This window comes from Penicillium roqueforti, assembly GCF_015533775.1.
Source record: "Penicillium roqueforti strain LCP96 04111 chromosome Unknown scaffold_17, whole genome shotgun sequence".
NCBI classification, from domain to species: domain Eukaryota; kingdom Fungi; phylum Ascomycota; class Eurotiomycetes; order Eurotiales; family Aspergillaceae; genus Penicillium; species Penicillium roqueforti.
The window spans coordinates 248,019-264,324 of record NW_024067581.1 but is presented as its reverse complement, the minus strand read 5'-3'; the positions used below and the strand labels follow the sequence as shown (position 1 = coordinate 264,324).

The following is a 16,306-nucleotide window of genomic DNA, read 5'->3' as shown; positions in this document are numbered from 1 at the left end:
CAGAAGCTGACTCGATCAATATTGAACCCTGTACCTGAGCCTGCCAGCGCTCTATAGTCAGGAGTTTATCCACTGTCATGATCAGATAACACAGAACATCTCAACGATCGGCTGTCCGATCCGGCTGTGACAGCCATGTCGTCAACCAGTCCACGAAAATCAATTGATAGCTTGGCTTCTGGGGTCTCGTCGCCTTCGATTTCTTATTCAACAAGTCAGCTTGGATCACCACGTGTGGCTCCTCAGCGATTCCCCCTGAGGAGGGGATCAACCGCGAGCTCGATCGTGAGCATAGGAGGTGTCCTAGACTCTTCTCACTACCATGGCTCAATCTCAGAGTCTGTCGCAGAGTCTGGGCAGAATGGTTTGTGACCTTGGGAATCCTCAATTGCTCGATGATTGACGTGTTAACGCCCATGTAGCCATTTCAACACTCCTCCAGCCCCCGATCATCCGCACCGGTCTGACGACCGGTAGCGCCACATCCTCCGCCAGCTTCAGGCCTCCATCCTCTCGTGATATCCCGCCTGTGACTTTGACCAATATTAAGCACGTGGATCCAAAGGTCTTCCAGCCATATCTATCGCAAGTGGGCACTTTGTACGATGTATTTCAACGACCGAAAGAAGGCGCGGGAGAGGATACACTACCGGCGCAGGCTGCTAAATCTCCCAGGCCAGATTCTGATCGCGATTCATTAATGCCATGGTCTCTCGAGCGGAGGTCTTCAGTCATCTCGACTACTTCAAGATCATCTTCGCCTTATGATACTCGCGGCCGACGCCCCTCCACTGGCCGTGGACGTGCCCCCGCGGTAACTCCTCTCTCCACTATACCTCCCGTTTATTTCGAAGAGGACTTCCATCTGGAAAATCCCCGTACGTTCGATGTGATATCAGAGAAATCAGATGTGGTTCGGCCGCCGAGACCGCCCACCAAAGACGATGAACAGGCCAATGGATTGGTTGCGGAGCCAGTACAAACCGGAAGAAAAGCACTGGCAACGAATGCTATTCTACAAGAAAAGCTTTCATGGTATATGGATACCGTGGAGATCCATCTTATTTCGTCTATCTCAACGGCCTCGAAATCCTTCTTCACTGCCCTAGGATCTCTCCGAGAATTGCACGCGGAAGCCGCCGACTCGGTCAACCGGATCCAAGTACTCAGAAGAGACCTTCAGAAAATCGATAAAGAAATGGCTCTTGGCGGTCTCAAAATTGTCAATTTGAGACGGCGAAGAGAAAATGTACGAATGTTGGCAGCTGCTGTGGCTCAGCTTCGGGACGTGGTTGAATCTGTCTCTCGGTGCGAAGGATTGGTAGAGCAGGGTGACATTGAGGAAGCTGCCGAGGGACTCGAGGAAGTCGAAAAGCTGATGGCCGGTGAAAAGCTCTCCGATCGCGCCACTTTAGAAGACAAGGAGGGTGCCCCCAGGCGCCTTCTTGATCTGCGAGGTATCAAGGCCCTTGAGGGAGCATCTGACGACCTGGCACAGCTCCGTCAACGTATTGGCATGGGCTATGAGACCCGGTTCTTGAATGACCTTTTGGGAGATTTACGACAGCATGTTCAAACAGTGCCATCGAATGTGACATTGCAGCGCTGGGGAAACTCATTTCAACGGCAGCGAGGTGGTCAACGGTCTGGAGTATCGGTATCGCCTGCCTATATGGATTTCAATAGCGAGTTGCGATCACAATTGAACACCCAGCTCAACGGACTCGCACGTGCCCGCTATACGATGCCAGCAGCAACTTCTTTCAAAACTGCTGTTTTACGAGAAATGAAGGGCCTCATTCGCAAACACCTGCCCAGTTCTAGTGATGATGATAATGAATCTATGGTATCGCTATCAACACATGGCGGTCATCAGCTAAGCCAGCAGGAGAAATCATCAATTCTTGCTCGTAATCTGCGTGCTCTCGACTCGGATGATGCTTATACAATGTTGATCAATATCTACACCGGGATTAGCGAATCGCTTAGGCGACTCAGCGTCCAAGTCAAAGTCCTTCTAGATATCGCTAGCGGCTTGGGGAATTCGCCCACTTCCGGCGTCAAGTCACCACCACGAAGCCCCATCCCGCAAAGTATCGATCAAGCTATAAAATCACCACACATGGGGCCGACAGCCTCGGACATGGCCCAGGATGAGATTCTACAGGTTTTGGATATGTCTAGTCTGCTTGGTCAGGCCGTTGACATCGCCCAATCTCAGATAATAAAGGTATTGAAGGTACGATCTGAACAGACCGCCCAGCTTTCCAAGGAGCAATTCCTCAGGTACTTCACTCTCAACCGCTTGTTCGCCGATGAATGTGAGGCCATCTCGGGACGCAGTGGTACTGCTCTAAAGACCATTGTCGGAAATCAAATCCGCGATTTCATTACCCGTTTCGGTGATGGTCAGCGCCATCAAATTGTCAATGTCATGGATGCCGATCGATGGGATGCACGCGATTTTGGAGATGCCGAAAACGTCATTCTTACTAGGATCCTCGATGCCAGCACCAAAGACATCGAGGCCTGGGTTGAGGTCTCCAAAATCTGGATTCCCCATCCTACAAATGAGCAAGGCAAAATTGCTGGTACTGCCGCTGAAAATGGGACAGACAAGTCCAAGGTTCGCAGTGCCGTCATCGACGAGCAAAAATACATTCTACCTGACTCCGCTGTTGCCATGATGCGTAGCATTGAGGAGTTCGAGTTCCTCATGTCAAATATTCCTAGCATGATTCAGGATATTGCGCCGCATCTACTAGATATCTTGAAACTGTTCAACTCGCGGTCATCGCAGTTGATTCTTGGGGCCGGCGCTACGCGTAGTGCAGGCCTGAAGAACATCACAACTAAGCATCTCGCGTTGTCGTCACAAGCGTTGAGCTTTGTTATTGCTTTAGTCCCGTATGTACGGGAATTTGTCCGTCGGCATGGACAGACAAATCCATTAATGGCCGAGTTTGACAAAGTCAAACGACTATGCCAGGAGCATCAGAGCGGCATCCACGAGAAGCTGGTGGATATTATGAGCTCTCGGTCTTCGGTCCACGTGAACGCGATGAAGAAGATCGACTGGAATTCCAAGGGAGCAGCTCCTGCTGTCAATCCTTACATGGAAACATTGGCCAAGGAGACGGGCACTCTACACCGCGTCTTGAGCAAGCATCTTCCAGACATGACAGTTAGCATGATCATGGTGCCCGTATTCAACAGCTACCGTGATCAATGGACGAAGGCCTTCCAGGAGGCCGACGTGCATACGGAGGCAGGAAAAAAGAGGTTAGTTTCAGTACTCGAATTCGGCTCATGGTTGATACTAACAACACACAGAATGCAAGCCGATGTCGAGCATTTCCGAACCAAACTGAGCAAAATCGAGGGCGCCAGCGAGGTTGGCGACAAGCTCCTCGAGGTTGTGCGAGCCAAGACCATTACCATTACCAACGAAGCCAATAAGTCCGAGAAGGCGACTGAGAAGCTCCAAGATCGGGACGATCGCTCTGATTCTACGAAGTCCTAATTTCCATTCTCATTCCATATTTACTCTTACACATATAATTTTTTTCTGCATGTTCCTTTATTCCCTGCGCACGCATTATCGAGCCGTACACTTGTCATTTGCTGCTACCACATATCTGTCCACCACATTTATAGAGCTATCCCAGCGCTTGTGGATATGAATAAGAGCCGTGATTCTCATTATAGTATATGTAGTATTACGCATTAGACGTGTGCCTTACTTCACTCTCCTTGTTAATAAGGAGAGAAGGAGGATAATACATTCATGCGGTCTCGTCCGAGGGCTATGAAATAATCTTATCCGAGACCTGGGATACGAGGGTATTATGACATGCACGGACCTACGGGCTCTCAGTACTTCGGCAAAAGAGTATTCACATTCACTACTCAAGATTCAAGGGCAACCAACCGGATACAGACCTCCAGGAAATCAGTATCATTTTCGGTTCCTATATAGATCCTTTTCATGTTTCATCCTTGCCTGGCGTAGAGACGGCACCCGATCTCGATCACTGGACTCAATCGAGGCCCCCCGTGAACCTAGATCAATGCTACACGCACTAGTGCTTACGTGGTACGTATCACATAGTTAGTGCTACCCAAGGCACTACGCATCTCACGTTCTTAGGGACGATCGTACGCTACATAACCAACCTGCCTCCCCAGGTCTCAGGTGAAAAATATTTCTACACACAAACTTCATATTCACTCCCCCAAGTCCGATAGCCAAGATGGTGTACACAATTTACGAGGGCTTTGTTCTCCAGACCAAGCGAGCTTTAACCGCACTTTCGCATATTCTTCACAAAGCCGAGGAGGCGCCCAACGCTTCCAATCTTCCGTCCTGTCGACTCCACAATGACATGAAATCACTTAGCTACCAAGTGTTCGCGGCAACCATGCAAACACGGCTCGCTCTGGCTAAGCTGACAGCCAAACCATTCCCAACGGATGACACGAGTCAGGACGTGGTCTACACATTTGCGGAAATGTACGCTCGCATCGACAAGGCGCACCAGGCCCTCGACACGGTTGACAAAGACTTCATCCTCGAACATTGCGAGACCGTCAGCCCCACGCCTCTGGGAGGTAATACACAACTCTTGTCTGGGATTGCATTCGCGTGCATTATGCAGGCTAATATCTTCTTTCATGTAACTACTGCCTATGGCATCTTGCGCAAGGAAGGCGTGCCTCTAGGCAAGGTGGATTATATTTTACCTTTTATCACTTCCTAAGGCTTAGCTTTAATCAAAGGGTTTAACCACCACTTCTTGCGCATTTATAGAATGCGCATATTGTCGTTGATCCTCCGAATAACATCATTGATTCACGGCAGTATGTGTGAGGCTTTCCTATCTGGGCTGCCGCTTTAATGAGATGAGCTCAGACCAGTCACGTGTATGAACACTGATTCTATGTAGATGCTCATTGGACGCTCTCTGATTACTCAGACCGGCCTCAAGCATCGCGCCCTCATTTTCTAACCCCCCCCCCCCCATTTCATCAAGCTAATACGTCATGTTCATCGGGCGTAGGGAAAAGAAGAGCTTCATCTTTTTTGTTATGTTGCGGTCAGAGGCTCTTTGTCGTGTCTCATAGAGAGTGACTTGACCTCAAAATCTCCAATATAAAAGCAATTGTGAGCCATCCCTCGTGGCAATCCATCGCGTTAGTGATAGAACCAGCACCATTCTCGCAACTGTCGAGTACAAGCCTCCACAAAATATTCCCTTAGGGGGTTGGTCTGGTCAAATAAGGTGCCTAATGGCGAGGCTGGGTTATTAATCTACAACTCGTACTTAGAGGATGATATGCTTGATAATTGTATAGGAATACCATATCTGATTCAGGAAGCATTGGAATATTCCTACTTGACTACTGGGATATCCCTCGTCCTTCTCCAAGTTCTATATGAGAAGCGAAGCATCTATCTATGTAAGCCTTACTAGGAAGTAGATCACGGGGATGGGTGATCTCTAATATCCTAACACAGCCATTTTAGGGGTTCTCTAGATTTATCAGGTGTAGTAAGCGATGGTTTAGTCAAGTTGAAGTTACACTCCATAGCGATCTCCTCACTAAAATGAGCGTGACAATCAAAGAGACATATCCCAACGACAATATTTCTAGTTCTATACCTATTTATTGTAAAAAATGTAAGGATCGAATAGTCGTTGAACTCGTTATAAAAGTTGACTTGATTACTAGCTGCCGATACCAGAAGTTAGCTTATCCAAGAAAACTTGAAATATGTTTCATGCCAATATAGATGATGTCCCAGCTACGAGAACCCCAGTTAGTGCGTGGTAAAAGATAAATGGCCCGGTTTGCCCATTTTGCACCACGAATCCGTCCTCTGAGAGACTTTCAGTTGGCATCACAGTGGAAAACCGACTGCATAGCTTGAAACACATTCTCTTTTAAAGTGACTTCTAAGGCGACCGTACATAGTAAACAGAAGATAAGCTCTTGGAAGCAAGCAAACGGACGTTTTGCTAGTAGCTAGTCCTAACAATTTCATTACAGGACAAAGCCCTGGAACCGCACTCACTAGGCTGACTCGCAACGATAATCTTTAGGGCTACTAGGAGATCCATTCTAACGAGGAATAGAATATTTTGTTAAGCTTTCTTTTAGGTCTTTATCGATAGTATCGATATACATAGTATAAGATCTAGGCGAATCCCCGCATTTTAGTGTTCTATATCATAAAGTGGAGTCGATAGGAGGTCTGAGTTGTGGGTCTTTGAGTTTGTATGCTTAGATTCCCTTAGAGGTGGGTCAAGGATACATGTTCCAAACTAAGACCAGACACAGATCAATGTGTCTCAAAATTGTGACGTAGCTTAGAGTCAGATACAGCCCTTGGACCTGGGCAGCTTATTTCCTAGTTTAGCGGATGCAGTAGGTCTAGGCTTTTTCTCATCGGCCTACAGTATCGTGCGCCTTGAAATTTTGGTGGCGGGTATCGCCCTTTCGGTATGTTCATGAGAAAACAAGAGATGGATCTAAGGTCACTTAGCATGAAATTCTAATATTTGCCCCATCTCATCAAAATTGTATCACCTGCCCTTGATGAAGTGGACATTATGCGTACGCATACCTAGGCAAGTTTAACTCTCTTGCTGAAATACGGCGTTCTAATCCAATACTCCCGGAGAACACCAGGACGAGTCTTCCTGTAACCCAACAGCCTTGGATAGGTAGCATCTGAGAGGACTATAAATATTTGCGTCTTCTCTTTCATTGAAGTCGATTACTATCTCTCCTACAAATCGTATTTTCTGTTGATGTCTTTAAGGGTTTATCAGTAAGGTTGCTTATTGGAAATCACAACTCCATTTGAACATACGACTCATTTCCCTCTCGCCTGCTTTCTTTCGGAATGGCTACACAAACGCTTCGATTCTTAACAGTCTTCCAAGCTACTACTTTCAAAAGGTACCATTCGCGGAGGACCTACACAAAAAGGGCCTAGAAAATGCTCACATCGCCGTCGTTACCAATCAGTGGACCGCTGAACAGTTAGGAACTTATTACAAGTCTGTGGCATCGCCTCTTGGTCTGGTGATTGCAGACATCATGGAGTATAGAAGCTCAGCTACTGAGTACTAGCCTCTTACTCTCCGTCGACATCATCGATGTTTTGAATGGTGTCTAGGCGGCTCACAGTATCCAGTCCTATTGTTTGCGAGCTTCAAGTGGGATTCATAGTCACAAATTGATATTGTTTTGCACGTTAATCCTCCGTCTTAGCCTTTCTTTTGGTTCTAGCTCTAGAGGGGAGGGAAGGAGGTGTATCATGATGTAAACCTTTGTTGTTGATTTAGTGATTATTCGTATCACTTTATCTACTGTACATTGTCTAGTCAAGACTGTGTTGTGTCCGCCACGCTTGCCTTGATGGGGATATTGATAACTGAATCATAATGTTGTGCATGGATTGACTTGTGCATATTTGCAGACAAATTTAGAAAATATTACATCCAGTTGTGAATTTCAAGGATCTATGATGATACTGACCCGATAGTCTCGATGACATTGGGATTTCTCATTTACTCTCGGGATTCTAGTCATATGTTGCCAATCCGTCTCAACGGTCTTATATCGAAAGATTCCCGACATGGCTATAGTAAAATCAAGCTTAACATTACATATCCTTCAGGTTGTCAAGTACGCTTTTCAGGTTCCGTGCAGTAGCGCTTGCGTACTCCGCAAAAGTTGCTGGATAGGCATTATAGATGAGCATGCGTAAGACGGGAAGTATTTGTAGCTGGATTATATGTACCATCAAAAGTCCCATCTAGAAATATCTCGTGCATCACTCCGTCTAAGAGCAAAGTTGCAGGGCTTTCATTTGATTCTGTTTGACGAGGGAGTTGGCTTGGGATATAGAGACGGGGATAACTCGATGTTCCTAATAAACTGTTAGCATCGGCTATATAAACCTCTCGCTGACAACTTACCAAACCCAAAGTGTTGTGAATCATGAAAAAATGTAAGTTTGCATCTATCTTCAGCACTAGCCGCGGAAGGAAATGTAAAGGGGCTAGCGGCACGGAGTGCACTGCCAATCCCTGTTTCAATCAGAACATAAGTTTCCCCCGGATTGCCAATAATAATAGGCACCTTCCTGGTAACTAAATTCCCTCTCGCATCATGGGTAACGAAATCTGTTGTGACCTGATGAAAATATCGCGCAGTACGAAGGCTTCTAGTGCTGTGCAAGGAAGACAAGGGCCAAAAAGCACCGCGAAACATATCGGACTAATTGAAGGCCGAAGCCAGTGAAGCGACAGGCAATTCCTTCGCATTTGAAACGTACAATGGGCCGTGTAGGATGTAGAATACGTATGTATGATAGACATCGGTGACAGATTTGACTGGGGGGTCCAGTGCTCTCAAGTACCAGCAACTTCGTCTCGGAGCGGAAAAATATATCAACGGACCAGCCTGGTTGCCAACAGAGGAATTGACAACTAACTACTCCGTACTCCGTATGTTGGACGGAGGGTAGTCGAGAGCCGAGTCATAACCTGGGGCACGTTGATAGTAGGACTGTACTGCTCGTTTGTATTTTCGTAATTTTTTCTATTCATTCTCAAGTACTTTAAGAAAACGGAGGAGGGGGAAAAGAGAGTAAATTAGAAAAGGCATTAATATTAGGGTATAACTATACGGACCTCGCGGAATCCCTGGCTGGCAGTGGCCCATCTCTCGATTAGGGCTCGCCGGTGATGCAGCGCATCTGCGGGGGTTGACGTGGGTTGGGATTCTTCCTACAGAAAGTAAGATAAATCGTCGATACCAACCTTATCATTGAAGAAGGGTACAGTCTTATAGTCTACCATACCCATACCCGTACGAACAGCAACCACCCCTTGGCCTCATCCGCAAGCTCTTCCGAGTCCAAATCGGTCGGATACAGGCGAACCTCGGGAATGCCCGCTGGCCAAGATGCTTGAAATGGGTGTGACATTCGTTTTTTTAATTACTATGTTTGATTTGTAATTGTGGTTGTGATAACTATTCAATTGCAAGACTATGAAGGAGAAAGCAGTCACGTGCTCAGTTTACTTGATCAACAAGCGGCAAGAGGTGAGCAATGATACGGAAAGGGAAAGGTCTCAATCTCCAGGCATTATCCAATACGTATGTTGTATGCAAAATATCAAAAACACCAATATCATACTCATACAGGGTCATCGCCATCCGCATACTATAAAATCACCGCACTTATTTTCCAGCAGTGTTCTTCTCATCAAGGGAAACAGGCTGTGCAGCACCACCTTGGGGATGCGCCGATCCAGCGGTAGGCAATCCAGGGTGGACTTCACGGCCGGAGCCAGTCTGCTCTGGCAAAGGGGCAGCCTTGTGGGAGCGGCTCAGGTCTGCGGGCTGTGGAATGTTAGTAGAGTTCAATTGGAGTTACTTGGTGCGCATCTCACCTCACTGCCGATTCCGTGGGCCTTGTTGGGACCGTTCTCGATAGGGTTGTCGCTCTGGGGGACACCGTTGTCGTATTCTGCGCCGCGGACCATTTTGGTTGATTTTGGTAGGAGAGGAGGGAAATGTGAAATGTAGTTTTATGTAGAATGGTTTCTTTTTTCTTTTTCGTTATGTAGTAATTGAAAGAGGAGTATTTGATAGTTATACTTATAGTCATTTGGTTTTCGATGTGTTCGGCCGTGACAACATTCTGAACTCATAGTGGAGAGTATGACTTCATGGCAGTTGGGGTACCAAGATCTTAGCTCAACTGCCTTGGAACTGGGTCTGGAAATTCAATGGAAGGTCATGGATCGAGAGAACCATTAGTAAATGATATTATTAAAGAATTGTGGTGAGGTAACTAACTTTCAAGTTTTGTTCATTGCGTGGAATATATATGCGACCGTTTTCATACTAGGGTTACGTTGTATACGTTCCTTTTTCGTTGTCTGCCAGCAACATCCAAAAAGATTAAGTGAAAAGATACATTTGGTATGGAAGAATCATTTATTTTTATGATTTTTGATGGTTCTGATGCCCGAAAGATTGATTCTAACATAATTAAGAGTCTGACAAGAGATTGACACAGACCAACTTAGGGAAACGTAATAAGAAGAAGCGGGTATTCCAGATCGACCCTCACTGAATGTCGGCACCAACTTGTCCCTCAACGGTATCTACGACTTTGAGCAGCCGATCCCGCAATTAGACACATTTCAAAGCCAGATGGACCAACACTCTCGGCGTGATCAGACTCGACGGGCAAAGGCAAGTCCTCATCAGAGTCATAATAGAACGCCATGGAGTCTACAGGGCCAGCCCAAGGCGAGTCAGGTGCGGTGTCTGAGAGGGAGACGGAGACACGATTCAACGCCCGAGGACCAACCAATCCTGGGGGAGAACCGATCCCAGATCGGCGGGTCGTGCAGTGCCGGCACTGCGGGCCAGCCATGAGCGAAGGTGGAACATAATCAATTCCAGGTGGGAGGCGGTTTAGGAATTCCCGCGGGCTAAGTGGATATGGCAGTGGGGGACTTCCAGATTGCGGGTTGTTGTCGCCATGGCGATGATATGGATGGCTGTGGAGAGGACGGTGTCGTCCTTCTAGGCAGCCACCGCACATCGATGTTCGCCGGTCAGGGTACTGTGGAAGACCATTGGTTGCTGGTCGAGATGAAGATGCAGGAGTGGATGAGATGCCAAGGGCCTGAGAGCTAAGTCTTGCTGGTTCAGACGAAGAAGATGGAATGGATGAACCACTGAATGGACGGGAGGTAGGTGCCGAAGGAGGTAGAGGAGGTAATGCGCCGTGAAAAATCTTACGGCGGAGACTGTATCGTGGACGATGCACTGGTGCTGTCACCTCATGAGACGTCTCCACGGGAATGGCGGACAGGACATCATGCTGCGGTTCGCTGGTGACATTATTATCTTTCCGAATTCGGAGTGGTCGTGGTTGTAAAGGAGCATATGGTGAGATGTACCTATTGTTTATGATGGCATCTCGTCTTTTCTTTGCATAGCGAATGAGGACTTCTGCGGTGGTCATCCGGGGCTTGGCCCTCTTGATGGATGACCGTGACATATCCGAGGACAAATGTTGAATCGATGGCTCAATACTGTGTGAGGATTTTACACAGGAGCAGATACCGTTCTCCAAAGGGACCGGTGAGAGCAAGTTCTGAAGAGCTGAACTGATGAGACAGCATAATGATGGGTTGGGTTGATGGATGAAATACAAATCGGGAAGCTGAGGAGGCAGCTCTTCAACCACAGAGAATTTGGCCATCTCACCGTCAGACTCGGCATAAAGGGAAGGTGACTGCCCAGATTGATTTCCACCACTTAACTCTGCAGGTAAGTTTGGGCTCATTACCTTAACTGCGGAAAGCTCGTACACATTTCTACCAACCTCAAATACACAAACGGGGCCTGACTTAGACCTTTCACCGTCACTACTCAATTCAGCCAAGTCCGGATTCATGCTTCCCAGCGCAGAATGTTCACCCCCTCGCCAGCTTCCACGGGGGTCATGAAGATAATCAGATTGGACGGTAGTCACAGCAAGTTCGACTCTGTCACAAAAGTCAGGTCTAGAAGGCTGGTGTTGTGAACTCCCTGACCGTGTGGACATAGGAAACACAAGCTCTACCAGAGATAGGTTATCCTCAGTCTCGAGCAGGAACCTCTTCCTCGCTGGGCTCGATAACTGACGACCATTGCGGCCCCGATAAAAGCGAGACGGATATCGATCAGCGTAAGATCCAGTAACGATCCAATTGAGCTCACGGTCCGAGATACTTCGACAGCGCTTCCGTTCAGTCTTGTTGATCAACTTGATCCTCACCTTACCCAGCGGAGTGAATACCCAACTTCTCAACCAACGCTTGATCTTGGCCCTCTTGCGCGCCTGCTTCTCAGACATGTCTAATGAGACGGATGATTGAAGATCGGAAGTCGGGTTGATCAGAAGAGAGAGATGCTGAAGGACAGGAGGATGCAGAAGCTGTCTTTCTTCAGGTCTCATCTCGTTCAGCTTTTTATATTTCTCTGGACTGGTATACTGGTATCTCCGAGATCGACATCAATGGGCCTTTCAGTTGATGCTTTTCGAGCAAGTAACACAACATTCTCTACAGGTATGAGGACTGGACTCCATCTCAGTTACAATGAGGATGGGAACAAACAGAGGTCTGCGACTTTTGAGGTTCTTTGTTGATGATTCTGTCAACGATGGGCTCTTTGTTCCCAAGTGTCTCTACTATGATGAGTCAACTGCTGTACTACCTACCCATGTAGGCAGCTAGCAGGGTAAAAGAAAGCGGCTTCATCATCCTGGGGTTCTTTTGCAGAATCTATCCGTAAACATCGTGGACATGATTGTCTGGTACTGCCCCGGTGGAAGCATCCTTGAGGTAGGTCAAACATTGCAGGATCTCGGAGATATTCCCCTCCGACCAGGCAGGGGGCAACCTAGGTAGAGACCAGGAACACAGTGTTGTACAAAAAAAGTAGTTTGCATCTGCCATGTCATACGGTATAGGCATATCTCAACGCCAATGAGGGAATTGGATAACTGCCAAGACGATCATCCCCTCCAACATGGCCCGCGCGTCCTCCCCGCCAATAAATGCAGATGGTTGAAGCCATCTCAAGCCATTCGTGGCCATCTTGGTCGGCGATTTGTAGAAGATCAAGCTCCGGCGGGTCCCTCCGACGCCGTTCAGTGGAGTAGAATGTGAGATGACATCATGGCTCCAGCTTTCCCCAGACCCGAAGAGAAACTGCAATTGGATTGGCCCTGAGCTTTGGAGACGGGGATTGAAGGCGAATAAATGCAGATCAGGTGCCCAATAATCGGAAAAACCGGGCGAAACCTAGGAGAAAGGGGAATATCGGGGATAGAACGGAGAGAGAGGCGAGTACACGGCGTGGGGCGATGGCGATGCCACTTGGGTACTGCTACGACTGTTACATACCAAGCAAAGAGACCTGTATCCATGGATAGACATTAGATTAATATAAAATCTCCTGAGCACATCATACGCCCTTTTCCTCAGTCTCGGGTGGGATTTCCCTAACAGAGACTTCTTCGCGGCAAAAAGTCCTGTGGTCACACCCGTCAGCCAGTCCGGAGAAAAACCCTTGACCGGAACGAGGAACGGGAATTGTTGTACTCCGTGTGCTGCTGTGTCTGCTCTAAAATATATCTCTTTCGCTTCAACATCTTCAGTCCGATCGACATTGCCCCCCTACTCCTCCCCAGCCTCCCCCAGAAGAGCCCAAGGCAAAAGGTCCACTTCTCCCCGCACAGACCGAGTCGAAGAGCTCTTCCAAGGTTGTTGCGTCCAACCCTCCCCCATTCTCGCGTCTCATTTTTCTTTCGCTTTTCTGTGTTTCTGTGATTTCTGTGGCCTTGAGCACAATGGAGGAAAATGGTGAACCCATCAAGCGTGATGTGCGCAATCACATGCTCTTCGAGGTGGCTACTGAGGTGGCGAACCGAGTAGGCGGGATCTACTCGGTTCTCAAGTCCAAAGCGCCTGTGACCACCGCTGAGTATGGCGAGCGGTACACCATGATCGGCCCTCTCAACAGGGCTTCGGCTGCTGTGGAGGTGGAAGAGCTCTCGCCGTCTAACCCGGCCATGCGGGACACGATTCAGTCCATGAAAGAGCGCGGCATTGACATCGTCTACGGTCGCTGGCTCATCGAGGGTGCTCCCCGAGTTCTCCTCATTGATACGGGGACTGGCTATAGGTGGCTGGACGAGTGGAAGGGTGATCTTTGGAACACCTCGGCCATCCCGTCTCCCGCTGGTGACAATGAGACCAACGAGGCCATCGTCTTTGGATACCTGGTCGCTTGGTTCTTGGGAGAGGTACGTACCAGCAATATTGTCTACGTTGGAGATGGCAAAAGTGCATGACTGACCATGCTCTCGCTGTAGTACATTGCTCATGACCGTCGCCGGGCAGTCATTGCCCATTTCCATGAATGGTTGGCTGGTGTCGCTCTGCCACTGACCAAGAAGCGGCATATGGACCTCACAACCGTCTTCACCACCCACGCGACATTATTGGGTCGTTACCTCTGTGCTGGCTCGGTTGATTTCTATAATAACCTTCAGTACTTTGATGTGGATGCGGAGGCCGGGAAGCGAGGAATCTACCACCGCTACTGCATTGAGCGCGCTGCTACTCATGCCTGTGATGTCTTCACCACTGTGTCGCACATCACTGCGTTTGAGAGTGAGCACCTGCTGAAGCGCAAACCCGATGGTGTGCTGCCTAATGGTCTGAATGTCAAGAAATTCTCTGCCATGCACGAGTTCCAGAACTTGCACTCCCAGGCCAAGGAGAAGATCAACGATTTCGTTCGTGGCCATTTCTACGGCCACAACGACTTCGACCTGGATAATACTCTATATCTCTTCACTGCCGGTCGTTACGAATACCGCAACAAGGGTGTCGATATGTTCATTGAGGGGCTGGCCCGCCTCAATCATCGACTGAAGGCCGCTGGGTCAACGATGACTGTCGTCGCGTTCATTATTATGCCCGCGCAGACCTCTTCGTTGACAGTGGAAGCGCTCAAGGGACAGGCCGTCGTCAAGTCTCTGCGCGACACCGTCGAGAACATCGAGAAGGGGATCGGCAAGCGCATGTATGAGCGCTGCCTTTCCTGGAAGGAGGGCGACAACATGCCCGACGAGAAAGATCTCATCACCAGTCAAGATCGTGTGATGCTCCGCCGTCGCCTGTTCGGCATGAAGCGCACCGGTCTGCCCCCTATCGTCACCCACAACATGGTCAATGACCACGAGGACCCAATCCTGAACCAGCTGCGTCGCGTTCAGCTGTTCAACCACTCCTCCGACCGGGTGAAGGTTATTTTCCACCCCGAATTCCTCAACTCTGCCAACCCCGTATTGCCGCTTGATTACGACGACTTCGTTCGCGGAACCCATCTGGGTGTCTTCCCCTCCTACTACGAGCCGTGGGGATACACACCGGCCGAATGTACCGTGATGGGTGTGCCTAGCATCACCACCAATCTGTCTGGATTCGGTTGCTATATGGAGGAATTGATTGAAAACTCGTCCGATTACGGAATTTACATCGTCGACCGTCGCTCCAAGGGCGTTGACGACTCGGTCAACCAACTGACCGAGTTTATGTTCAACTTCACGGAGAAGAGTCGTCGCCAGCGCATTAACCAGCGTAACCGTACGGAGCGCCTGAGCGATCTGCTCGACTGGAAAAGAATGGGCTTGGAATATGTCAAGGCTCGTCAGCTGGCATTGAGAAGAGGTATGTTGCAGTTCGTTTTTGTGTTGTCGGTGATTATGATTAATTCTTTTTTTTTACAGCTTATCCCTCCTCCTTCGAGGGCCAAGAGGACTACTTCGATATCATTGGAGGAACGGAGCAGAAGCTCTCCCGCCCGCTTTCGGTTCCTGGATCTCCCCGGGATCGCTCCGGGATGATGACTCCCGGTGACTTTGCCTCTCTGCAGGAAGGCCACGAGGGATTGAGCACTGAGGATTATATTGCCTGGAAATTGCCGTAAGTTCCATTGTATGATTGATGTTGTCAAATACTAATACATTCCATAGTGAAGAGGAAGAGCCCGAAGAGCACTTCCCCCTCACACTGCGAACCCGCAAGATGGCCGAACGCTCATCGTCCCCACTGGACAGTATATCGGTCAACGGCCGCGAAGGGTCCGACGCCGGATATCGGACAGACTAGTTGAGGGTGTTGAAACCCTGTCGCTTAGCTGTCAACCTCACAATTGGCCCTTGGAGTGGACACTCTGCTCGTGACGTCATCTGTACTTGTTTAATCACTCTGCTTTATATGATCTTTTCCTAGCAGTGCATCTGAAGCCTATGTTTGTTCTTTAATTAAACTGAATCACATGGAAGTTATACGTTGCGAGGATATCCGTTGTAATCCGGAGGGATGAACTCCGACTCTATCCACTTGACACTTGCATCCTATTGCATCCTAACCCGGCGTGAATACTCCGTACGGAGTATAGAGTTAGGAACTTGATCAATCACAGTCGATTATTCCGGCCCCAGCCTTTAGCGAAGTACTTCGTATGATTCATCGTATTTCTGCGTGGTATTTCTACCCCTCCTGCCCCTCCATCTTCTCTCATTCCTACACTCAACTCCAATCCAACTTCAATCCAACTCGACTCACGTCTACCATCGGTACGACTCTCCAATGGAGCCGCGCACGTCCAGGACCCCGTTGGGTCGCAGGACTTTGTCCTCGCT

The 16,306-nt window shown here is 48.6% G+C and overlaps 6 protein-coding genes across 6 annotated transcripts; 4 read left to right on the top strand and 2 right to left on the bottom strand.

The window, feature by feature from the left end:
• Window positions 1-135: 135 nt before the first annotated feature.
• Window positions 136-3,523, top strand: LCP9604111_6463 (vacuolar protein sorting-associated protein 54; the record flags this gene model as incomplete). Its single annotated transcript, XM_039074387.1, has 3 exons — window positions 136-364; window positions 423-3,282; window positions 3,334-3,523. 3 exons carry the CDS (start codon window positions 136-138, stop codon window positions 3,521-3,523), a joined length of 3,279 nt encoding a protein of 1,092 aa, XP_038927513.1.
• A 730-nt stretch (window positions 3,524-4,253) lies between these two features.
• Window positions 4,254-4,760, top strand: LCP9604111_6462 (DUF1993 domain-containing protein; the record flags this gene model as incomplete). Its single annotated transcript, XM_039074386.1, has 1 exon — window positions 4,254-4,760. The coding sequence occupies one exon, from the start codon at window positions 4,254-4,256 to the stop codon at window positions 4,758-4,760; it is 507 nt and encodes a 168-aa protein (XP_038927512.1).
• A 4,501-nt stretch (window positions 4,761-9,261) lies between these two features.
• LCP9604111_6461 (uncharacterized protein) lies at window positions 9,262-9,566 on the bottom strand (the record flags this gene model as incomplete). Its single annotated transcript, XM_039074385.1, has 2 exons — window positions 9,262-9,423; window positions 9,474-9,566. 2 exons carry the CDS (start codon window positions 9,564-9,566, stop codon window positions 9,262-9,264), a joined length of 255 nt encoding a protein of 84 aa, XP_038927511.1.
• A 617-nt stretch (window positions 9,567-10,183) lies between these two features.
• LCP9604111_6460 (uncharacterized protein) lies at window positions 10,184-11,389 on the bottom strand (the record flags this gene model as incomplete). Its single annotated transcript, XM_039074384.1, has 1 exon — window positions 10,184-11,389. The coding sequence occupies one exon, from the start codon at window positions 11,387-11,389 to the stop codon at window positions 10,184-10,186; it is 1,206 nt and encodes a 401-aa protein (XP_038927510.1).
• Window positions 11,390-11,515: 126 nt separating this feature from the next.
• Window positions 11,516-11,787, top strand: LCP9604111_6459 (uncharacterized protein; the record flags this gene model as incomplete). The annotated part of the gene is made up of 2 exons (XM_039074382.1): window positions 11,516-11,602; window positions 11,653-11,787. 2 exons carry the CDS (start codon window positions 11,516-11,518, stop codon window positions 11,785-11,787), a joined length of 222 nt encoding a protein of 73 aa, XP_038927509.1.
• Window positions 11,788-13,441: 1,654 nt separating this feature from the next.
• LCP9604111_6458 (glycogen [starch] synthase) lies at window positions 13,442-15,770 on the top strand (the record flags this gene model as incomplete). Its single annotated transcript, XM_039074381.1, has 4 exons — window positions 13,442-13,897; window positions 13,967-15,329; window positions 15,389-15,584; window positions 15,635-15,770. 4 exons carry the CDS (start codon window positions 13,442-13,444, stop codon window positions 15,768-15,770), a joined length of 2,151 nt encoding a protein of 716 aa, XP_038927508.1.
• Between the last annotated feature and the right edge of the window lie 536 nt (window positions 15,771-16,306).